Here is an 18,906-nt window from a genome sequence, read left to right as displayed (position 1 = left end):
CAAACTATGAGCTTGCTTGGCTGAAACTGCTGGGTACAAAAAGCTTAAAAGCATACATCATAGTTTTACACCCTTTATCCCACCAAAAGAATTTTAAGTACAACACCTTCTATGGATGGCTAGCACTTGTCCCTCCATTTTAGAGGCTCAGTTTTGACACTCTTTACAACCTACTGAAAATTCCAAACAATTTAAAAATAAGGTGTGATGGGATAAGATGGTGTTTTCCTTATGTATACATAAACCTCCCGTAGTCATTATGTGGTCACATCCACTTATGTGGGGCAGATGCACTGGATAGCTCAAAAGAGCCCATGGAATGTGTGAGGAGGCGCATCATTCCATTGGCTCCTCTGGGAATGGGAAGAGCGCATATCAAGAGAAGATGAGAAACAAGACTGTGCCATCGCATGTAATGACATATGACAGCCACACTGAACATCTAAACGCCTCCATTAAACCCTCCAAATGGTTGTCTGCATGGAGCACTAGCAACACAAAGAATGCAAGCAACACATTTGTCTTTCCATTTTGGGGCGTTCTCGTCCTGGTTTTGGCTGAACTCTTGCCTCTGGTTAGCATAATGTTTGTGTGCAGCTGCAGCTGCGACAGCAGAAGCTGCAAGTAGCGAGGGTTGCCGTTGAGCCAAAGTCGGTCAACTTACAGTGGTTTGGACTTTCATTCTACCTCGATTGCTCTCCCTTTTATTTTTCTCCCTGGACTCAAGCCATCAGCAGTAACTGCAAATGTTGTGTGTTGCAAGCTTCGAAACAGCAATCTAATGAGCTGCTGGACCTCATCAGAGTTCTTCAACCGCCCGCAGGTCAATAAATGCCAGTCCTCACTGCAAACCCCCAACATGCTTTGTTGCTAAGCTCTGAAAAACAATACACAGACTTATTGTAGTTTGACACACAATCTTGCTTTGGCTATCTTTACCCCAAAATAAGGGTCAAAACGGCACAGAATCATAACGCAAATAAAATGTATACATCTCTGTGTCTGCCCATCACACCAGTATGTTAAGTTCCACTTTCTATTATTGGAATGACTAGCATGTGTGAAAGAAAACAGCAAAGATGTCTCGTGCCAAGTCCTCGCGCTGCCACATGTCAGAGTAATCTGAATGGCCGGTCAACTCTAATAGAGCCCAACGAAAGAGCTGTCAGAGAGAATCATTAATCCCAAAAGGCAGCCAGAGACAGATGGCACCATGATGGCAGATCGATGCTCTCACTGACATCCCGACCGTTTCCAGTGGCAGGAAGTGGGCTAATCCTTCAAAAGAAAGTTCCAGACTAAACACGCTAGTGAGGCTTGAGTCATGTCTTCCCCAGGCCCCTACATTACCCTACATATACAGAAACATACATTGGATGGAAGAGAAAGGGAGAAGTAGGGAGGCGTTTGGGGTTTTTTTCTGCTTGAGGGAAGCTTTATAAAAACTGACCTTCCCCCAAAGGGCCTCTCCAACAGGTCCCAAAATTGAGAATAAATGGGTTGGAGCGTATATGAACTATAGATAACTTCTCCCAATGTGGGCCCCAAAAGCAGAACCAAACTGAAAGTATGTAAGAAAACCCCGCATGATATTGCAAGAAAATACATCAAATTAACTTTTGGCATTTGATCTTAAAAGATTAAAGGAAGTTTTTCTTTAAAACCGAATGATCATGACTTTTGCAGACACTGCTGACAATGATTAGAAGTGCTTAGCCACATTTCCTATTGGAAAACCAGTAAAATGATTGGGTTATAATTTTCAATTGTTATGGAGGGCTTTATATTACGTACACCTAGAAGAAGTGAAATGGTACGGGAAATCTGAGTTGGTTTGGTTTCCCCTTTGAGGCTATAAAAGGTTTCTGGGAAGACTTTCAATGGAGTGTGTGTGTGTGTGTGTGTGTGTGTGTGTGTGTGTGTGTGTGTGTGTGTGTGCGTGTGTGTGTGTGTGTGTGTGTGTGTGTGTGTGTGTGTGTGTGTGTGTGTGAGTGTGAGTGTGTGTGTGTGTGTGTGTGTGTGTGTGTGTGTGTGTGTGTGTTTTCTTCTACAGTATTCATCCAGAAGACCATTTATGAGGCCAGAGGTCACTGATGTTGGACAAGAGGGGCTGGCTCGCAATATCTGCTTTAGCTCATTGGTTCAAACATGGGTCAGGGTTTGTGTGTTATCCATACAAAGTTGCTGCATGGAATTGGACTAAATATCTAAGGTAAGATTAAAAGTAAGAGGGAAAAAAAGGGCCAAATTGTCATTGATTATGCTAGTCATAGTGCCTGAAAGTGTCTTTTCCTCAGCATGTAGTCTGTTGAAACGTGTCAATTATTATCTTATTTAAATAAATCACATTTTATCAGCTTGGTGTTTTCTATCTCCTAAAATTAAGCTAGATGGTGTGCAATGACTGAACTGATACCATTATGTAGTCTAACCACCATTAAAAAGTAAATATTGTCACTACAAGTTACTGTGCTTTTGTACACCTCCAAGCACACTTTTATGCAAAATTAAATGGATGTCAGCTCTTGTCTGGTCTAACCATAGCACACTGTGACTGGGCACCTTCCTATTTCTGTGAGGCTGTCACTTTTTTTTATCTATCTGATCAAAAACATGATTCTTGTTGCTGGCTTCCAGCAGCAAAGATAGTAGGTGTTTATTGGACACAGTCAGGGAAGCTATGAATCCCACTGTCCATAGCCCAGAGACAAAAAATTAACAAATAGCACTGGGATCAAATTGATGATTTTTATTTTTTTTTGCTTGGGTGTGTTGAAGAGTGCATTGTTTGACACGTGTCTACATGTCATATATGGCAAATATAATGGCCCCAAAAATAAAGCTTGAAGAGACCTTATTACAAACTAGCAGGGGCGAGTAATGGTGTGTTATCAGGCAAAATATGGTGTGGACTAAAAGCAGCTGCACAAAATGTTGGATAAAAGGCTCGGAATATGCAAAGAGAAACTGCAGCTCAAGCATGATAATAAGACTGCCATCTCATTAATGCACAGCTACTCTCCTCGGTGCTGTTTTTCAACGTGGCTGTGTAGCAAGATCCTCGTCAGCTTCCCAATATATTGATTGCCCCTTATATTTCTTTAATTCCATCAATGTGATATTAAAGGAGAAGGTGAGATTTATTAACTTCTGCTGTGGTCACAGAGTGAAGGAACGATCGTGAGGCTGCATCAGTCGAGATGGGAGACAGCAGTGACTCAGGACAGAGGGGAGTGCAAAAAGAGGGGAGTGTGCAGATTGGGGGTTGCATGAACACCTGCTAGTGATCCACAACTACCACACACAAAAACAAAAAAAAAGCTGAGGGGGTGTTCATGTGATACACTGCATGGACACTCTGCACTATCTATAGCACAGAGCATTACTTGCCAGTTAACATTTGTGCATAATTCTTAGTATACTTTGTAACCCACTTGGAGCACAGATGTCTGGGGTTGTGTTGCATTGAAATATTTATTACAAAGTCAGCACTGCCGTCCAAAAGTAAACTGCAGCAATGGCAGTCTAAAATCACATTACATTTGAAATAAAACAGGTATTGAGAAGTATTTTTATTTTATTATGTCTTATTTTAAAGCTTCATTGATGCCAGCATATTGTCTAAAAATCTTAAACTATACAGAGTATAAGAAAACTGGATGAAGGATAAATATCACCGCTGTCCAATGATAAAAACTGCCTTTTTGTCAAAACAACAGCACACAAAAAAATGGCACATGATATTGATGTGTGCAAGCGTAAAATGCTTTTCTTTTTTTGCGTTTGGCCTACGTTATACCAATACGTTAAAAAATTAAGTATTGTATAGTCATAATTTTTATGATTTATTATTTAGTGCATGATTCCCATTCGCGATTTTTTGCCATCATTGACTTCCGCATGTGCATACCCCCGTGACATCATGGGAACAAAATGACAAATGGAACTTCAAGTATTTCAATTCCAAGTATGTTGAAAACTTGAAACATATTTGCAAGTATGTTAAAACATACTGTTACTTGCAAATACGTTTGAACATACTTGTTGGAACATGTTTAAATATATTTTAAAGCAAAACAAATGAGCATTTGGTTTTCGTTGATGAAGGCGGCACCTTTGGGCGAAAGCGATATTGTTTCCCTTTGATTTCCCTTGAAAGAACCACATTTCCCATGAGGCCAAGCGCATATCATCGTGAAATCCATACGTCCAAGGCACCCGCAGGTAGACTGAATTACATTGTTTCTAGTGGCTATTTTCTATTTATATCTTTATACAGCACTGTAACATTTCACAAGTATGTTAACAGCAGACGGTGGTTGTGATCTTACCTTCTTTATTGTTGCGCAAGCGTTTTTTTTTTTTATTTGAGCATAGAAAGGTACCTACTAAAACTCAACTTCCGTCGAGGTAAAAGATGTATGCCGTAAAACAGTCTGCACTTGTGTAGGTTTTTTTTTGTGTGTGGCAGAGTACACACCATCCATCTCAAAGTTGTTTAGTGCCAGTAAAAATGACACGGACTCCCTCAGGCCATGACAAAGGTTACATTAATCTAGCTGTAAGTCAATGTTTCATCAGCAGAAATATGAAAATATAATTGAAGGTTCAGATCCTATTTAGTATTGCTTTAACGTATTTGCAAATACATTCGAACGGATTTGTCAGCCAAAAATGTTTAAGGAAATCAAAGACAAACGTGATAATTAATAGAGAATAGAGTGAACAAAATCACTATTATAAACAAAATAATTACTGAGTAATGATGAAACAATTACTAGAACCTTCTACTGCTCTATCTACTTGAAACATATTTAATTTATAAGACAAAAAAAACATGCTGTTCCTTATATTTGATACAAAAATGCTAGGTCCTTAGGTGCTTCGATGTTGATAAGGAGACAAAAGTGTTTCGAACAACATATTTAGAAAAGCATAATACATAATGTAATATGATTCCTCATACAAGACGACCAGCCATGGGACTTGTATGGCAAACATGACCGGTATCGACATGCTGCAAGATGGGAAGGCCATCTGGTATGACCCACCACCGCATGATCATGTCTCCTGCAAGACCCGCTCACCTTCAAAATACAAGAGCAGCACTCACTCCCCCCTCATCAAATGCCCCCTCCATTGATGCACGCTCCTTGGCTAGTATGTGTTCATATGTCATCAGTCAGAGTCATTATTCTTGCATGACCCCCGAACAAAGCCATTTCTCATGCTCTACATGTCTTCAGATATTGATCCACTCATCCACAATGGGAGAGCCTGAGGAAGGAGTCAATAAAAGGAGTAGTGCAGGATGAGCCATCACACCAAAACGCTGCCAATGAAAAACTTATAGAACTTTTTGATTTTTCTGCAATACGGCAAACAGCAATGCAGCAGACAAGCCACACAAGCTGTCAGGAAACTGGCAGACTGAAGACAAGCTTCCCTTTTAGTCTTTGGCTGGCTCACCATGAATTATTTTGCTATTCGGATGGGTCCTCCTCACTGAAGAGGAAGAGTGTTGTCGGGCTTTTGACAGACCTTGGAAGGCTGGCAACTACTCGATTATTCATAATGTTTTCATTTCTTTTCTGTGACATATCTAATTTTATATTTTTCATGATGAGAAGATGCTACAACCGCAGCATCTGAACTTCGAGGCCTAGGGCTCTACAAACTTCTGGTGTACAGTTTTCAAACTCAGATATATGGCCTGCTGTAGTTTTCACCACTAATTGGATGGCTATGCAGTATGCAGAAATATTAATTGGGCAAAAAGGTAATTTACATTAACATTCTGCAGACCTGTCCTTGTCTCACCTCCAGCTACACTGTAATACTGAGTCTTAAAACTGACTTTAGTTGTCGAAAAACAAAAACCTTGTATATTATAATTACAGTCTCTAAATGGTCTCTGCAACGTCAGTCATTTTTCATTTCATTTCTTTGAAAGAAAGCCAATATAAGAGCATCGCAGTTATGGAAAGGAGTTTGAACTTTCCGTAATGTTTTGTTCCACAATCAACACAAGCCAAACGATGGCTTAAGCGTGACTAGGAAGCAGGTGCTCCCAGCTGAGGAATCGCCAGCTAAGTTGAAAGGGTCACGCCATGATGCCGGCCTCGCCTAAAGTATGCCAACCATGTTGGCCCCGCAGAGGTCACGGATGCAAGGTCATTGCTTCACCTCTCTGAGCCATTTTAGGAAAAAACATGGCAAGGACATATTCTTGGGTCATTGACATGCATTCCGACACGCATGCATCTAAGATAGGAGCCCAACAAGTGGTGACCCTTGAGTAACAAGCCTGGTTTGAATCCATCAGCAATTGCATAGCACTTAGAACCTTCAGGGTTATCACTGCCAAACAGACAGGAAAATAAAGGGTGTCTGAGGGAGGATAAACAGCATCCATCCCTCATAACTAGCTATAGGTAACATTTATTTACAGCAAGCTTGTTTTCTTAACCAACCACTGGTGGATGAGATGTTGGCCTTATTCTATCCTTCACTAGGTATTTTTTTTAATGATATATTTGTATATCACGAGAGAGCTGCCAAGCTTGACGGGAAAATCAAGCTCTTCAAACTCAGCGAGCATCTCCGATAATGTATGCACATCATGCCCTGGTACACACAAATGCAAGTCCTAACAAAAGCACATTCCATTGGTATCTATGCAAGAAAAAGACAAAAGGATTTAATGTCATGCCTTTCACACAATTGTCAGTACAACCCATGCTATAAATCGGGTTTGAATTCAGTCAAGAGCCTTGTAAGCTGTTCAGGGCCAAACTTTCAGGTTGTCCCATGACCACACAGTATAATGCCCAGAAAGTCTTCTATTGACTGGAAGCCCATGAATGATCCCCCAAGGAGACCACAAGTCAAGGTCCTGCAAAGCTACAAGCGCCCATGCAACACGGAGACCCACGGAGTTAAGATGAGATGCTTAGTAAATCTCATTGTGTTCACATGAAGCCATCCCGTGGAAGGTAGACAGGGGGGCGGGACACGTCAATCAATGCACCCATACGCGCCATAGTCCGAAAAGACATCCAGCAATTAAACAGAACAGAGAATGACGTTGTACTTGAAACGAAAACTGTCCACGACAGATGAATAATTATCTCTCGCGGGCAAAGTGAAGAAGAGAGACGCGCTCGCGTTGAGACTGAGATCAGGCACCAATACGAACCTGTTTCACTTCGGCAGGCATGCTCCAAATTTCCTCCGTTCGCTCCCCAAAATGGAAAACCCTCAGCGGGATTTAATTGTCTGGCGGCTACTTCCAACAGTCGGAAAAGTTCTGCCTTTCCCTCCTCTCCTCCGCTCGTGCCCTTGAGTTATCCTCGTGTATTTACGTGGAGTTTTTCCTCCGAGAGCGCAAGGTAGCTGCTCAGAAGCGGTCAGCCATCCGCTACTAGCCGCGTCAAGTTCAACCAAGTTAGCTATGATTATACTGGAAGTGTCGTGTAGCCCTTCAAAGTAAAAGCAACACTGCTGCCAACGTAGTTTTGGTCTGTCTACAACACTACAAAAACACAGTATTAGAATACCGGGTGTGTAAAATCTTCACATCAAATTTTATGGACCGGCAAGCTAGAATGTAATGAAACAGTACAGATCACATGATGTAGACGAATGACATATCAAAAATAGTATGACTGACTGCATCAATCAAACTTAAACATTGATTTCTGTAAGTTGAGAAGGAATTTTTCTGACAGTGCTTGAAGTAGTTGGACACAATTTTCTGTGCGGTTTTCATCATCTTTGTGTCATTTGACAGGCTACAATCTTATAGTGAAAGTAAGGTAATACAGTACTACAAGTCAGTGGCATGCGCCTATTATGTATTTTTTGTTTTGTTTTTATTGGTGATCTTTTTCTTGCTGTTGTGCTTCATTGTATTGTCATTATTGTTAATCTCCTGTAAGACTAATGACAAATGGGTAACTTTCACAATATAAATGCTTAGTATACATTTTCAAATTTCACAATAACGTGCATATTTATAGATATTTGTATGAATTTTAGTATTTCCTGTATCTTCAGACATCCCTTGTTCACACGTATTATATATGAAAGTACTAGTAATACTTTTATTTTGAAATTAATATTGTGTTAGCGCCAGCATCTGTTCAGCTATATTCATTGCGATTGACAACTTTTAGTACGAGACAGACTCCTTCGCAGAGATGATGGAAGGAAAGAGAAACATATACGCCTGAGTAATCTTGCTCTCTAATGAATCCAAGTCAATGCAGTTTGGAGCAGAGCTGTGTGCACGTAAGACAACGCACACACTCAATATACTGTAAGTTATAGAGAAAGAGAACAAAAAAAACAAAAAAAACAAAAAACACTGGTGCCAATGGAGAAGAGGAGAAAGGTGGGTCCTAAATTGCAGTCAGTCTCTCTCTCTCTCTCTCTCTCTCTCTCTCTCTCTCTCTCTCTCTCTCTCTCTCATACACTTCTTTGGGTCTAACTGGCACCTTGGTGGGGTGGGACTAGCACCTTCTACTCACCCCAGCTGTGTCTGTCTCTCACCCCAAGGACCCCTCCCCCTTTTTGGCATAGAGAGAGAAGCGAAGGGAAAAAGAGGAAAAGGAGGGGGTCTCAGACACAAAACAAAAGTTGTCCCCATTGAGGCAAAGGCAAAACCGTACTCTGCACATTTTTACACCCTTCATACACATGCACACAGGCAGCTTCTTTTCTCTACCTCTTTGTCCCGTTCCCCTCACTGCTCTAGATTTAAGGGAGGGGTGGGATGTACGTGAAAGAATTCACACTCCAATATCAAGTGCTGTGTCCAGGGCTACGGTGGAATGTTAATCTAATAACGTCAATGCAAGCTTAACCAAAAACTTTGAGAGGCGTTTGGACAGTGAAGAGAGGCCGAAAGGGATGACTGGACTTAAAATAAACAGAGAAAGGAGAAATCCCAAGCAGAAGGGAAATGCCTGAGGTTTAGCATGCCACTAGCCTGGCTGTGCTGTTTCATCTCCCTATAGTGTTGCAGATTCAATTGTTCCTAATGAAAGAGCTGGTCCACCATGCACCAATGCATTCAGATTTAGTTACGGTCCACGATACCTCCAAACAGTGGCATTTATGCATTTGTTTCAACTCAATATCTTTGAATGATTTGATGCAAGTAATTTCACCTTTGATTAAGTTTAGTAACTCATTCATTCAAAACCTATTAAGGACTGTAGGAAACTCATAAATGTTTTTAGTTTTTTTTTATGTTAGCTGAAATGTATTTCAGCTACTAAACAGTGTGAATTCAAACATTGGCAGTTGGAGAGGTTCAAAGGGCCTAAGGCCTAACATGCTATATCTTTATATTGTATATGTATGTAAAAATACAACAATCAATTGATTTAAACCAAATGTTTAGTGTTTTATTTTGGATCTGAAATGTGTAACCGGCAAAAAAGAAAGTGTGGTATTCATTCATTCTACTGTATATCTTGTTCAAGGTTCCTATCCTTGATGACTTTGCGAGCAAGGCGTGGTACGTGGTATATGCAGCTGACTTTGGGTGAGTGTGGGATACACCTTGGATTGACCATTAGTCCAAAGCAATCAATTATTAAAACAACTGTTGTTCCTCAAAGATAAACACCCCAAATTACTGGTGGCTCGGGATATCAGACGGGTGACAATTGTTGAGTGTAGGGGTAGTTATGGTTACAATTAGGGTTGTCAAGGATTCAATCATGCAATCGGGCGATTTCCAATTTTTTGTTGATTGCTATCAAACATTGCCATTTTAATTAATCTTAATTAACAAAGCAACACAATAATCCTAAGGTAAAAAAAATACTGGCAAATGGAACATCAATAATTTAGTTTTACAGTATATTACAAAATGTTGGGTTCGTGTCGTGACGAGAAAAAGATGAGAAGCAGTTGACAAATAAAAACATCCACGGATTTCTGGGTTTCTGCAAAAATGTTTGACTTTTTAAAGGTACAGCTATTCAAGGGGCTTGTTATACAGATACTCAAAATCAAGTGACTTGGACTCAATTGTAAAAAAAAAAAAATGTGATCAGGACATCCCTAGTCACAATTACAAATATGTTCTAAAAATGTTAAATGTGTGATTTAGAAGTCCTACCTTCATCATTTATTTTTATCATGTGGTAATTTTTGATGGCACCACAGCACTGTAAAGACACATTTGGAGAATAATTACATTGACATTACAGATACCTACAGTATGTCATTAAAAAACATTTGTATTTAAAATGAACTCTTATATGTTATTTATGACAATTGTGAAGGCCCGCAAACACTGATCATTTCCAAACTGATATTAAATCTATTACAGACTCTCCCCTACTTATGAACATTCGAGTTACGAACAACGCTACATACGAACATTTCTGCGCGTACAGTATGTCGAAAAATGTTCGGAAAGAAATGCTGTAAGTTAGATTTTGTATTGCGCGTAGTGCTTCTTTCCGCCGCTAATACCGACGATTGGCGCTGTGAGAGCTCATTGGAGGCTGAGCAACGTGGCGAGGAGGAGGAGGAAGAAACGCCGGTCCCCATGAAGCAGGAAATAACTTTTGAAGCCGATTCCAGCGACGACGAAGAATCTCTCATGATATAAAATCCTCCTCTTCCTCCTCCTCCATCATCTCCTTAGGCATCGAGTACATCTTCCAAAAGTAAGTTAAACTTCATTTTATTTATCTTATTACGTACATGTACATACTGTACTGTGTGTGTGTGTGTGTGTCTCGCTCTCTCTCTCTAACATACGTAGTACAGTACAGTACTGTACGTATTCTCTCCATTTTATTAAAAGTTTTTTTCAGTACAAACCAATGCAGGTTACTTGTACAAGCCTTAAACATACTTATATAAACCTTCAATATACTTATATAGGCTTTAAACATAAATTATAATACAAAATATAGCACTGAAGCAACTTACGAACAAATTCACCTTACGAACGATCGTCCGGAACGTAACTCGTTCGTAAGGTGGGGAGTGTCTGTATAGCAAAATAGATTTTCATACATTCATATTCCTAAAATTTTCCTAAAATTTTAAAGCAAACAAAAGAGGATAAAGCTTAAATGAATGATCGGACAAGGGGCAAGTCACATAAGTTCCTGTTTTTTCACACATCCCTACATTATTTCTGTCCTTCTCAACAAAACGAGACATTTCACATCCAAATTCTTTTACTTCACCCTCTCTGAAACACACCGGCATATAAAACGCCTTCTGGCTCCACCATGAAAAAATGACTGAAGACTGTGCTTGTGTGTGACATGAAATATGACTGATTGCAGGCTGTGTAATGTTCAATATGTATCGACAGAAAGACAACAACGTGAGTTCAAACAGTGAGCAGACGAATATGTCTATAAAAAATAAAAATAAACATTTGTTCTAGAGTAATCAAGAAAAAAATGTGAAAACTGCTGGCGTGTAGAAAAAAATAGCAAACATAAAAAAAGGTGCATCCTTAGGTAAATTTTCCAGTTGAGTGTGGAGGTAGACGGTCCACAGTTGACTCATTCTGTAGTATTTTGTGAGCCCGAGGGGAACCTTTCAGACTCCTTAACACACATTTTTAACTGCGGTTTGAAAAGCCCGAGTCTTCCCCATGTGGGTGTGCAAATTTAACAGCCCAACACTGAACATACTCTCAAATGCGCCATTGTAGTTTTTAATTATCGCCAGGGAAGTTTAGACTGAAGAATGGACAGTTATATTCTGTGTAGCTCCAAGGTGACAAATAGTGATATATTTGTCATTTTTATTGAAAAACTACTAAAGAAATTCACACAGTGGGAGCACAAAAACAAGGCAATGTAGACAATGATTTGAATGGCAGTGGTAAAAATGCCAAATGAGTGTATTAAGCTCATGAAGCTTGTTTTAAAAAAAAAAGAAGCTTTGAATAACACCTTCAGACCTATATGAACCCAGAAGAATGTTTTGAGTAAGTGTTTTTTTTTTTATATATATGTTAAATGGGGTCAGCACCCAGCCTTGTTTCGTTACCTGCTGGACACTAGACGGGTCACATTCCACAGGGGGCACTGGGGTCTTATAAAGGAGAGGTACTTATTGTAAACATATGGGCTACATTTTATTTTCTGTATCAAAAGACCCAGGTTAAAAGTATGTTTGGACTACCTTGTCTTCTTCAAGTATCTGTAGGCAGGAATTCCAGCCACTGACACTGCCAGTTCATCTATGTAAAGAGGATTTGAAGTGAAGAAAATTGGAGCAGCTTCCAGATACCCTTCTTAGTGCTTTTAGTGAACTTAATGCTTTATTGGATTGTGATCAAATGGCGGGGACTTGGACTAGGGCAAACATTAAGTCCCCGAGTGGGCTGATTTGAAGGCTGAAAGTTTGAAGCTCACCATAGACGAATATAAACAGCTCACAATATAAAAGGCATTTCTATTTTGAGCCATTTATATGTAAGCTAGATACATTGCATAGCCTATACTGAAAAACAACCTGAGATGGACACTTTAGTTGTGGATGATGATGCCACGAGTGTGATTAAGCATAGCAAGTAGATGCAATGTTATAGACCACATATTGCATGGTGCTTCCGAATCTGACTTAGGACCCAACAATCACTAAAAATGGCAGTTGGCCACTCACATTGGCCGATTTAGTACAAGGACGCATGGATCGAATTCTAAAGCTCCTCATTCAATGTTGTTCATCATTACTTTTTTTAACCCTTAAAAAGATGGCTGGTTGGTCAAGGAAGCCGCAGAAGCTGCTACAGTAAGAGGACATGGATGAGAATTAAGAAAAAAATGGCACCTTTCAGAGTGGCCTTTTATTGTGGGCAGTCTAAGACACCAATCATGGTTTCTAATCAGCATCTTGATATGGCACACCTGTGAGGTGGGATGGATTATCTCGGTAAAGGAGAAGTGCTCATTACCACAGATTTTGACTATATTTGATATTTGAGAGAAATGGTGATATTGCGTATGTGGAAAAAGTTTTTGCGTTCATCTTATCAAAAATGGGAGCAAAAACAAAAGTGTTGTGTTTATATTTTTTGGGTGTTTAAAATGATAAATATGGGTAAGTAGTGCTGTAAAATATATATATATATATATATATATATATATATATATATATATATATATATATATATATATATATATATATATATATATATATATATATATATATATATTTATATATATAGGGCAGCACGGTGGCTGACTGGTTAGCACGTCCGCCTCCCAGTGCTGAGGACGTGAGATCGAGTCCGGGCTTCGGCCTTCCTGGGTGGAGTTTGCATGTTCTCCCCGTGCTTGCGTGGGTTTTCACCGGGTACTCCGGTTTCCTCCCACATCCCAAAGACATGCATGGCAGGTTAATTGAACACTCCAAATTGTCCATAGGTGTGATTGTGAGTATGGTTGTTTGTCTCTGTGTGCCCTGTGATTGGCTGGCAACCAGTTCAGGGTGTACCCTGCCTACTGCCCGAAGCCAGCTGGGATAGGCTCCAGCACCCCCGCGACCCTTGTGAGGAAAAAGCGGTCAAGAAAATGGATGGATGGATGGATATATATATATATATATATATATATATATATACATATACTGTATTTGTATTGCTTGCAACGCGTGGTGAGCGGCTGCGTAACTTCTCGCTTATAGCCCGGGAATACATTTTTTGCCTGTGAAACCTTTCATGCATTTTGATTGGCTATGATTTACGATGTTTTGAATTGCCACAAAAAGAGTGGCTGAGATTCGAGAACCTCAAGAGCGTTGAGTGGAGTTCCGCCGCAACGCTCAGTGTGTGTCTACTTTTTATAGATTTAAGTAAACAGCTGCATATAAAAAATATATGCACTTTTTAAATACAACAACGTTTTGACATCGTGGGTTTACTTCCCCTTTAAATATGTAGTTTATGACCATAGAGATTCAAGATCAATTTCTCCAAATGGCATTGGCACTCACAGCCCAGGTTGTCTTGAACTGGCACCTACCAAATTGACTTCCCATATGCCACAGGGTTGCCCACTGTTCCATTGTGTCACATAAGTGGTGTGCTCAATGTGTTCACTCTTTTTATACATTAAAGTCACACTTCAAATTGTGTAATTTTTCAGTTAAGGTAACACTGACAGTCTACACTAATCAAACCCTTCCTTCTTTCACTTCCCTTTGGATACACTTTAAAATATTGTGCAGTTATAAGTAGGTGTTTTGTATGGAAGCAAGAAAACCAGTAGCGACATTCTTGGCATTCTCCACTGGCTACTCCACATAACAGCAGTATAAGAAGAAAAAAAGTGTAAAGGAGGACCTTGGGAACAGTGTGAGGTGAAAAAATAAACAAAGGAGCCACTTTCACACTAAGGTAATTAGGGTGTTTATGGAGGGCGAGAAGGTTCCTAATGGCATAGTGAGGGGGAAACAGGGTAGAAATAGAGAAGAAATAGAAAAACAGAGCAGGGGGGGGGAACTAAGGCTCATTGTTAAGAAGCTGATTTATGAGGGTACAAGGTCTCCCAGGCCCAGCCAGTGGAAGGATAGATCTTCTGTCACTATATCACCCTCAGCCCTTTGTATGCATTGTGCCTAGACGGGGCTGGGGGCTGCGTGGAGATGAAAGTGGGTGGAGGGCGACTGGGCCGATTGTTGGCTGAGTGCTGCAGTGCCATGGCAGGGTTGGGGTCTGTACATCCTCACCACAGACAGCAACACTGATCAAACGCTGCACTGTTCACTCCCTTCTAAAGCTGAAAAGTCTTTGAAAACTTCCCACACCACTCAGACAACAAGATGATGGAGCTCTGCAGTGCCAGAAGCCTGCTGAATAATAACACTTGAAAAGTAAACCAACAGTTTATGATAAGCATGATACATGAAATGATCCTGTGTTGTCTTATCAATGGGCGTGGCTGTCATGGTCTGTGTTTTGGTTTGGTTTATGGGTCATGTTTTCCTAGTGTGTCTCCCTTTGTCAATGTCTTGTCAAGTTTTAGCATGTCCTCCTGTGCTTGTTATCCCGGTCTCTGGTGTTACCCAATCAGTTCCCCAAGCCACGTGTGTCTTGTACAGGTGTCTCTCGTTGTCTCGTTACTGCGTTTATTTAGTTCCCTGCTTTCATTCAGTCCTTGTCGAGTCATTGTCACTGTCACACCCATGCCATGTCCTGTCATCAGCGGTTCCTTGCTTTGCAGTGTTCCTGTTTGGTTTGTTACTTTGACTCGTGTTTTAGGATATTGTTGATTTTGTTATTTTCGCCAAGTACCTTGTTTGCCTTTTTCTTAATTAAATCCCCTTTTTAACTGCATCCTTGCCTGGCTGCTTTTGCTCCCTGCATTTGGGTCCTCCACCAAACTCCACCCTTTTGACAGCGGCATGAGATGGGAGATGAGGCGTCTGGTAAAACGAGGTCACCTTCTCCCTCAGCCTCACAGGGATGGGACTGTCTGTGTCTTGTCTGTCTATCTGCGCGCACAGAACCTCCAATAATACATCACTTGATCTTTCAAAGCCTTGATTATGACGCACCTTCGGGCAAAAATCAATTTGCAAAGGCGAGCGCAATGTCAAATGAAGAAAGGCTGTCTTACTATGAGTGGTCGCATGCAGCCACTGTCAATGGATGAAGATTCAAAACAGTTTTTGATCTGTGTCACTGAATCTCTTTTGATAAGACGCTAATGGAGTGTCTGACCGAAATAATAAAGAATGGTATAGCATGAACATGTTCTTTGCATTGATTCATAAATTGTTAAAATGGCATGAATGAGAAAAAATAATCACAATTGGCTCTCAGTCTCCGCTCTAACTGATCCCAAAGAATTTCAGTTATCAGTCAAAACAATTTCATGCTCAACTTTCTGGGAAGGGTTTGGTATTGGTGCCTTGCTGGTCCAACATGAGTGCACAAAGCAAGACCCATAAAGACCTGAATGAGAGACTTTGGTGTGCATAAACTTCACCTTTGTTGATGAGCTTGAGCGGAGACTGAATAGCTAGGCCATCTCGTACAACTTAAGTGTGCATCAAATGCGATTCGGGAGTAATCGTCCAAAATAGATAAAGATACATATACACTCATAAACCTTGTGGAAAAAATTTCCAGAAGAGTTGACGCTCAAACAGATGCAAAGGGGGGGCAACGTCTTATTAAACCTTCTCAATTGAGAATGGGATGTCACTGTAAGGGAAATGAAACCCAAAATGCCAAAAACAAGCTGTTTATTTAAATTCACAAACTTTAAACAATGCATCTACTGACTTAAAGATGCCACCATTTTTAGATATTTTCACTCTTGCTTGAGTGCAAAATTGCAAAAATGTGATATATGTTACATGTAAACTGTATCGTTGAAAATTTGCTAAATCGTGAAATCGAATTTTGTCTTCTGGATTATTAAAAGCTGTTGTTTTTATGTTCTGTTACATCCAGATGTTATTGTGAGTTGTAATTTTGCACAAGTGGCAGAATGCTAGATGGGTGGTTTACAAGACATGTTTACAATAGCTGCCAACTACTTAATTGTGTCAATTAAGCACAAACTATGAATGTTAAGTTTATGTTCAAACTAATTTAGAATCAGTATACATTATTGTTGTCTGAACATTTGTAATAAATGACACCTTTAAATAAACGTTTGTTGGGTTTATTAGATTAAAATTGATTGAAGTTGACAAGTTACGCACTCAATTTCATTACATTTTCAAAAGCAATATAATAAACTGACAAAATGATCACAAACATCATCATCTACATGTATTGTACTTACCAAGTTGTAAGATTATCTGGGTTTCTATTTGCGGACCTCTTTCATATCAAGAAGTTGATGTACAATAGTTTTCTTGGTTTTATCTTCGTTATACTTCCTCTGATGGCCACTGCATGCTTTCCATTCAAGGCGTGGTGTACACGGGATTGAATTAAATCCATCGCTCTCAACAGTCTCTCAGATGACAAAATCGAATAGTCTGCTGTATTAGCAGGTAAGGCGCTATTTACCTTCAACGTCACTTCCTGTCTGCAGCTGAAAATGATCCACTTAATTCTTAATTCACAAAAAAACAATATTATTCTCAGTACAGTACCATGTTTTTACTAGAGATGTATTCTTGCTTTAATTTTGTTGCTGTTTATTTCTTCTTCGAGTTTACATGTGAATCACAGTTAGTGTGATGGTGTAGGAGAATGCAAGCAAGGACAATTTACAGACTGTAAATCCTAACATTTGAACAGCCTACATAGAGTCCCCCTTTCAAGCACAAGTACTGCACATATAGAGTACACATGCAATACATTATTGGTTGTTGAGTATTGAAAGAATGTCGGGTTAAAGATTACCGCTTTCACCTTTTCCTTCTTCCCTATGCAAGGCCCTTCAGTGTAAACGTTGACACAGACCATTAACAAAATATGACCTCAGGCAAATGTAAGGTAAGTAAAATCATTTATGAAGGTCTTACTTTATCAATAATAAATGCCCTTTCCACTTTTACCACGAATAACCATGCTACATCTGAGCATTGCAGGTGTTGTGCAAACAAATTGCTTTCGATTTCTGCTTATTAAAATGTGCTGTCTGAAACGCTCTGTTCAAAAATTCACTACGGGAAATCGGAATGTCCAAAGAAATGTTTTTTAAAAATAAATAAAAAAAGATAACATGCATTAGTAGAATCCTCAAAGAGTGAGCTCTCATGATCATCAATGAGTTTGTTCTTATGTTTCGTCACTCTGGCAGTCATTAACAAAGGTGGATGCTTTCTCCCAGCAGAGATTAATCAATCTGCTGATGTGTCTGTTGACATTTTTAGAAGATTACAGCTGTCTCATTTGTCCAACTTACATTTCCTGCACTTGCGGATACAGTCAGCAGTGGAGCCCTGGCCAGGATGAAAGGCCACATTCAATCACCAACAACACCAGACAATATCAAAGACCAGAAGGTGAAAGGAGATGGAATTGGATGTCAAGCAGCAGCTTAGACGAAAACAGCAAAAAGAAGCAAGAAGAAGAAGTTTGCTTCAAAAAAGTAATACACAGAACATCCAGGACAGGGTTCAAGCAATGTAAATAGATGCCTCAAAACGGCAAAACTTGAACAGGACTGTGATTTGTTCCCACAGATGAGGACTTAACATGATGATGTGATGAGCTTGCTCAGATGGAGAGCGATATATCTCTGTGCAGTTGAAACACACAAGAGGGATGGTCCAGCATGCTCACACATTTACCTGCATCACAACTTGCTGCCATGCTAACGGTTGGCTGCTGGGAGGGTTGGGAGGCGCATTGGCCCGCCCAAGCTGCAGGGTGCGACGCTCCTCCTCCAAGGCTCGGGTTAACTGTTCAAAACGAGCTTCCTGTTCTTTCACTGAGGCCAGGATGCTGGCGGCTGAGCGAACTTCATAGTCCTCCATGTCCAGTATTAGTTGTACTTGTCCTGATCTTCCAGGTCAAGGAGGGAGGGGAGAGAAGGGAATGGAAAGGAGGGGTACCAGGTCAATAAAGGCACCCTGACCCAGAAGCATGACTCCGCTTTCAGTCAAACACGGGAAATTTTAGCCATTGGAAATTGTACTTTCTGCACAAGGTTTTGGTTAATCCTCATGCATAAAAAAGCACCAACATGGCACATTAAACTGAAACAATTAAAATGGGTGGTGGGTTCATTGCACTGCTAGCGGCATCTGTGCTAGTTTAATCTCTTTCATTTGCACTTTTCTGACACCAGTGCCAAAAGGGAAAAGCCAAAATTCTCTCCTCAAAGGAAAGGCCTGTGTGGGGTTATTTAGGATTCACAATTAACGAGGCTCTGCTGGGCGCCAATTATGTGTTTGCATTCTGAAGTTTGAGGCCCATTTGCCAATTAAGATAAAGTG

General features: G+C 40.1%; 1 protein-coding gene across 11 annotated transcripts in view; it reads right to left on the bottom strand.

Annotated features, from left to right (window-relative positions):
* Positions 1 to 18,906, bottom strand: part of arvcfb (ARVCF delta catenin family member b) — a 201,064-nt gene that overhangs the window by 96,657 nt on the left and 85,501 nt on the right. For 8 of the 11 annotated variants that reach the window (XM_077560509.1, XM_077560507.1, XM_077560510.1 and 5 more), the window contains one exon: positions 18,259 to 18,472. The exons of 1 other annotated variant lie outside the window; for it this stretch is intronic. In XM_077560509.1, coding sequence (XP_077416635.1) covers positions 18,259 to 18,444 — 186 coding nt within the window. In that variant the 5' untranslated portion in view covers positions 18,445 to 18,472. Of the gene's footprint in view, positions 1 to 7,198; positions 7,432 to 18,258; positions 18,473 to 18,906 lie in introns of those variants that run through there. 2 more of the 11 variants (XM_077560508.1, XM_077560514.1) reach the window with 2 other exon arrangements.

Source organism: Vanacampus margaritifer, chromosome 3 (assembly GCF_051991255.1).
Source record: "Vanacampus margaritifer isolate UIUO_Vmar chromosome 3, RoL_Vmar_1.0, whole genome shotgun sequence".
Taxonomy (NCBI): Eukaryota; Metazoa; Chordata; class Actinopteri; order Syngnathiformes; family Syngnathidae; genus Vanacampus; species Vanacampus margaritifer.
The sequence above is the reverse complement of the archived record's forward strand: the minus strand, read 5'-3'. Positions and strand labels throughout refer to the sequence as shown.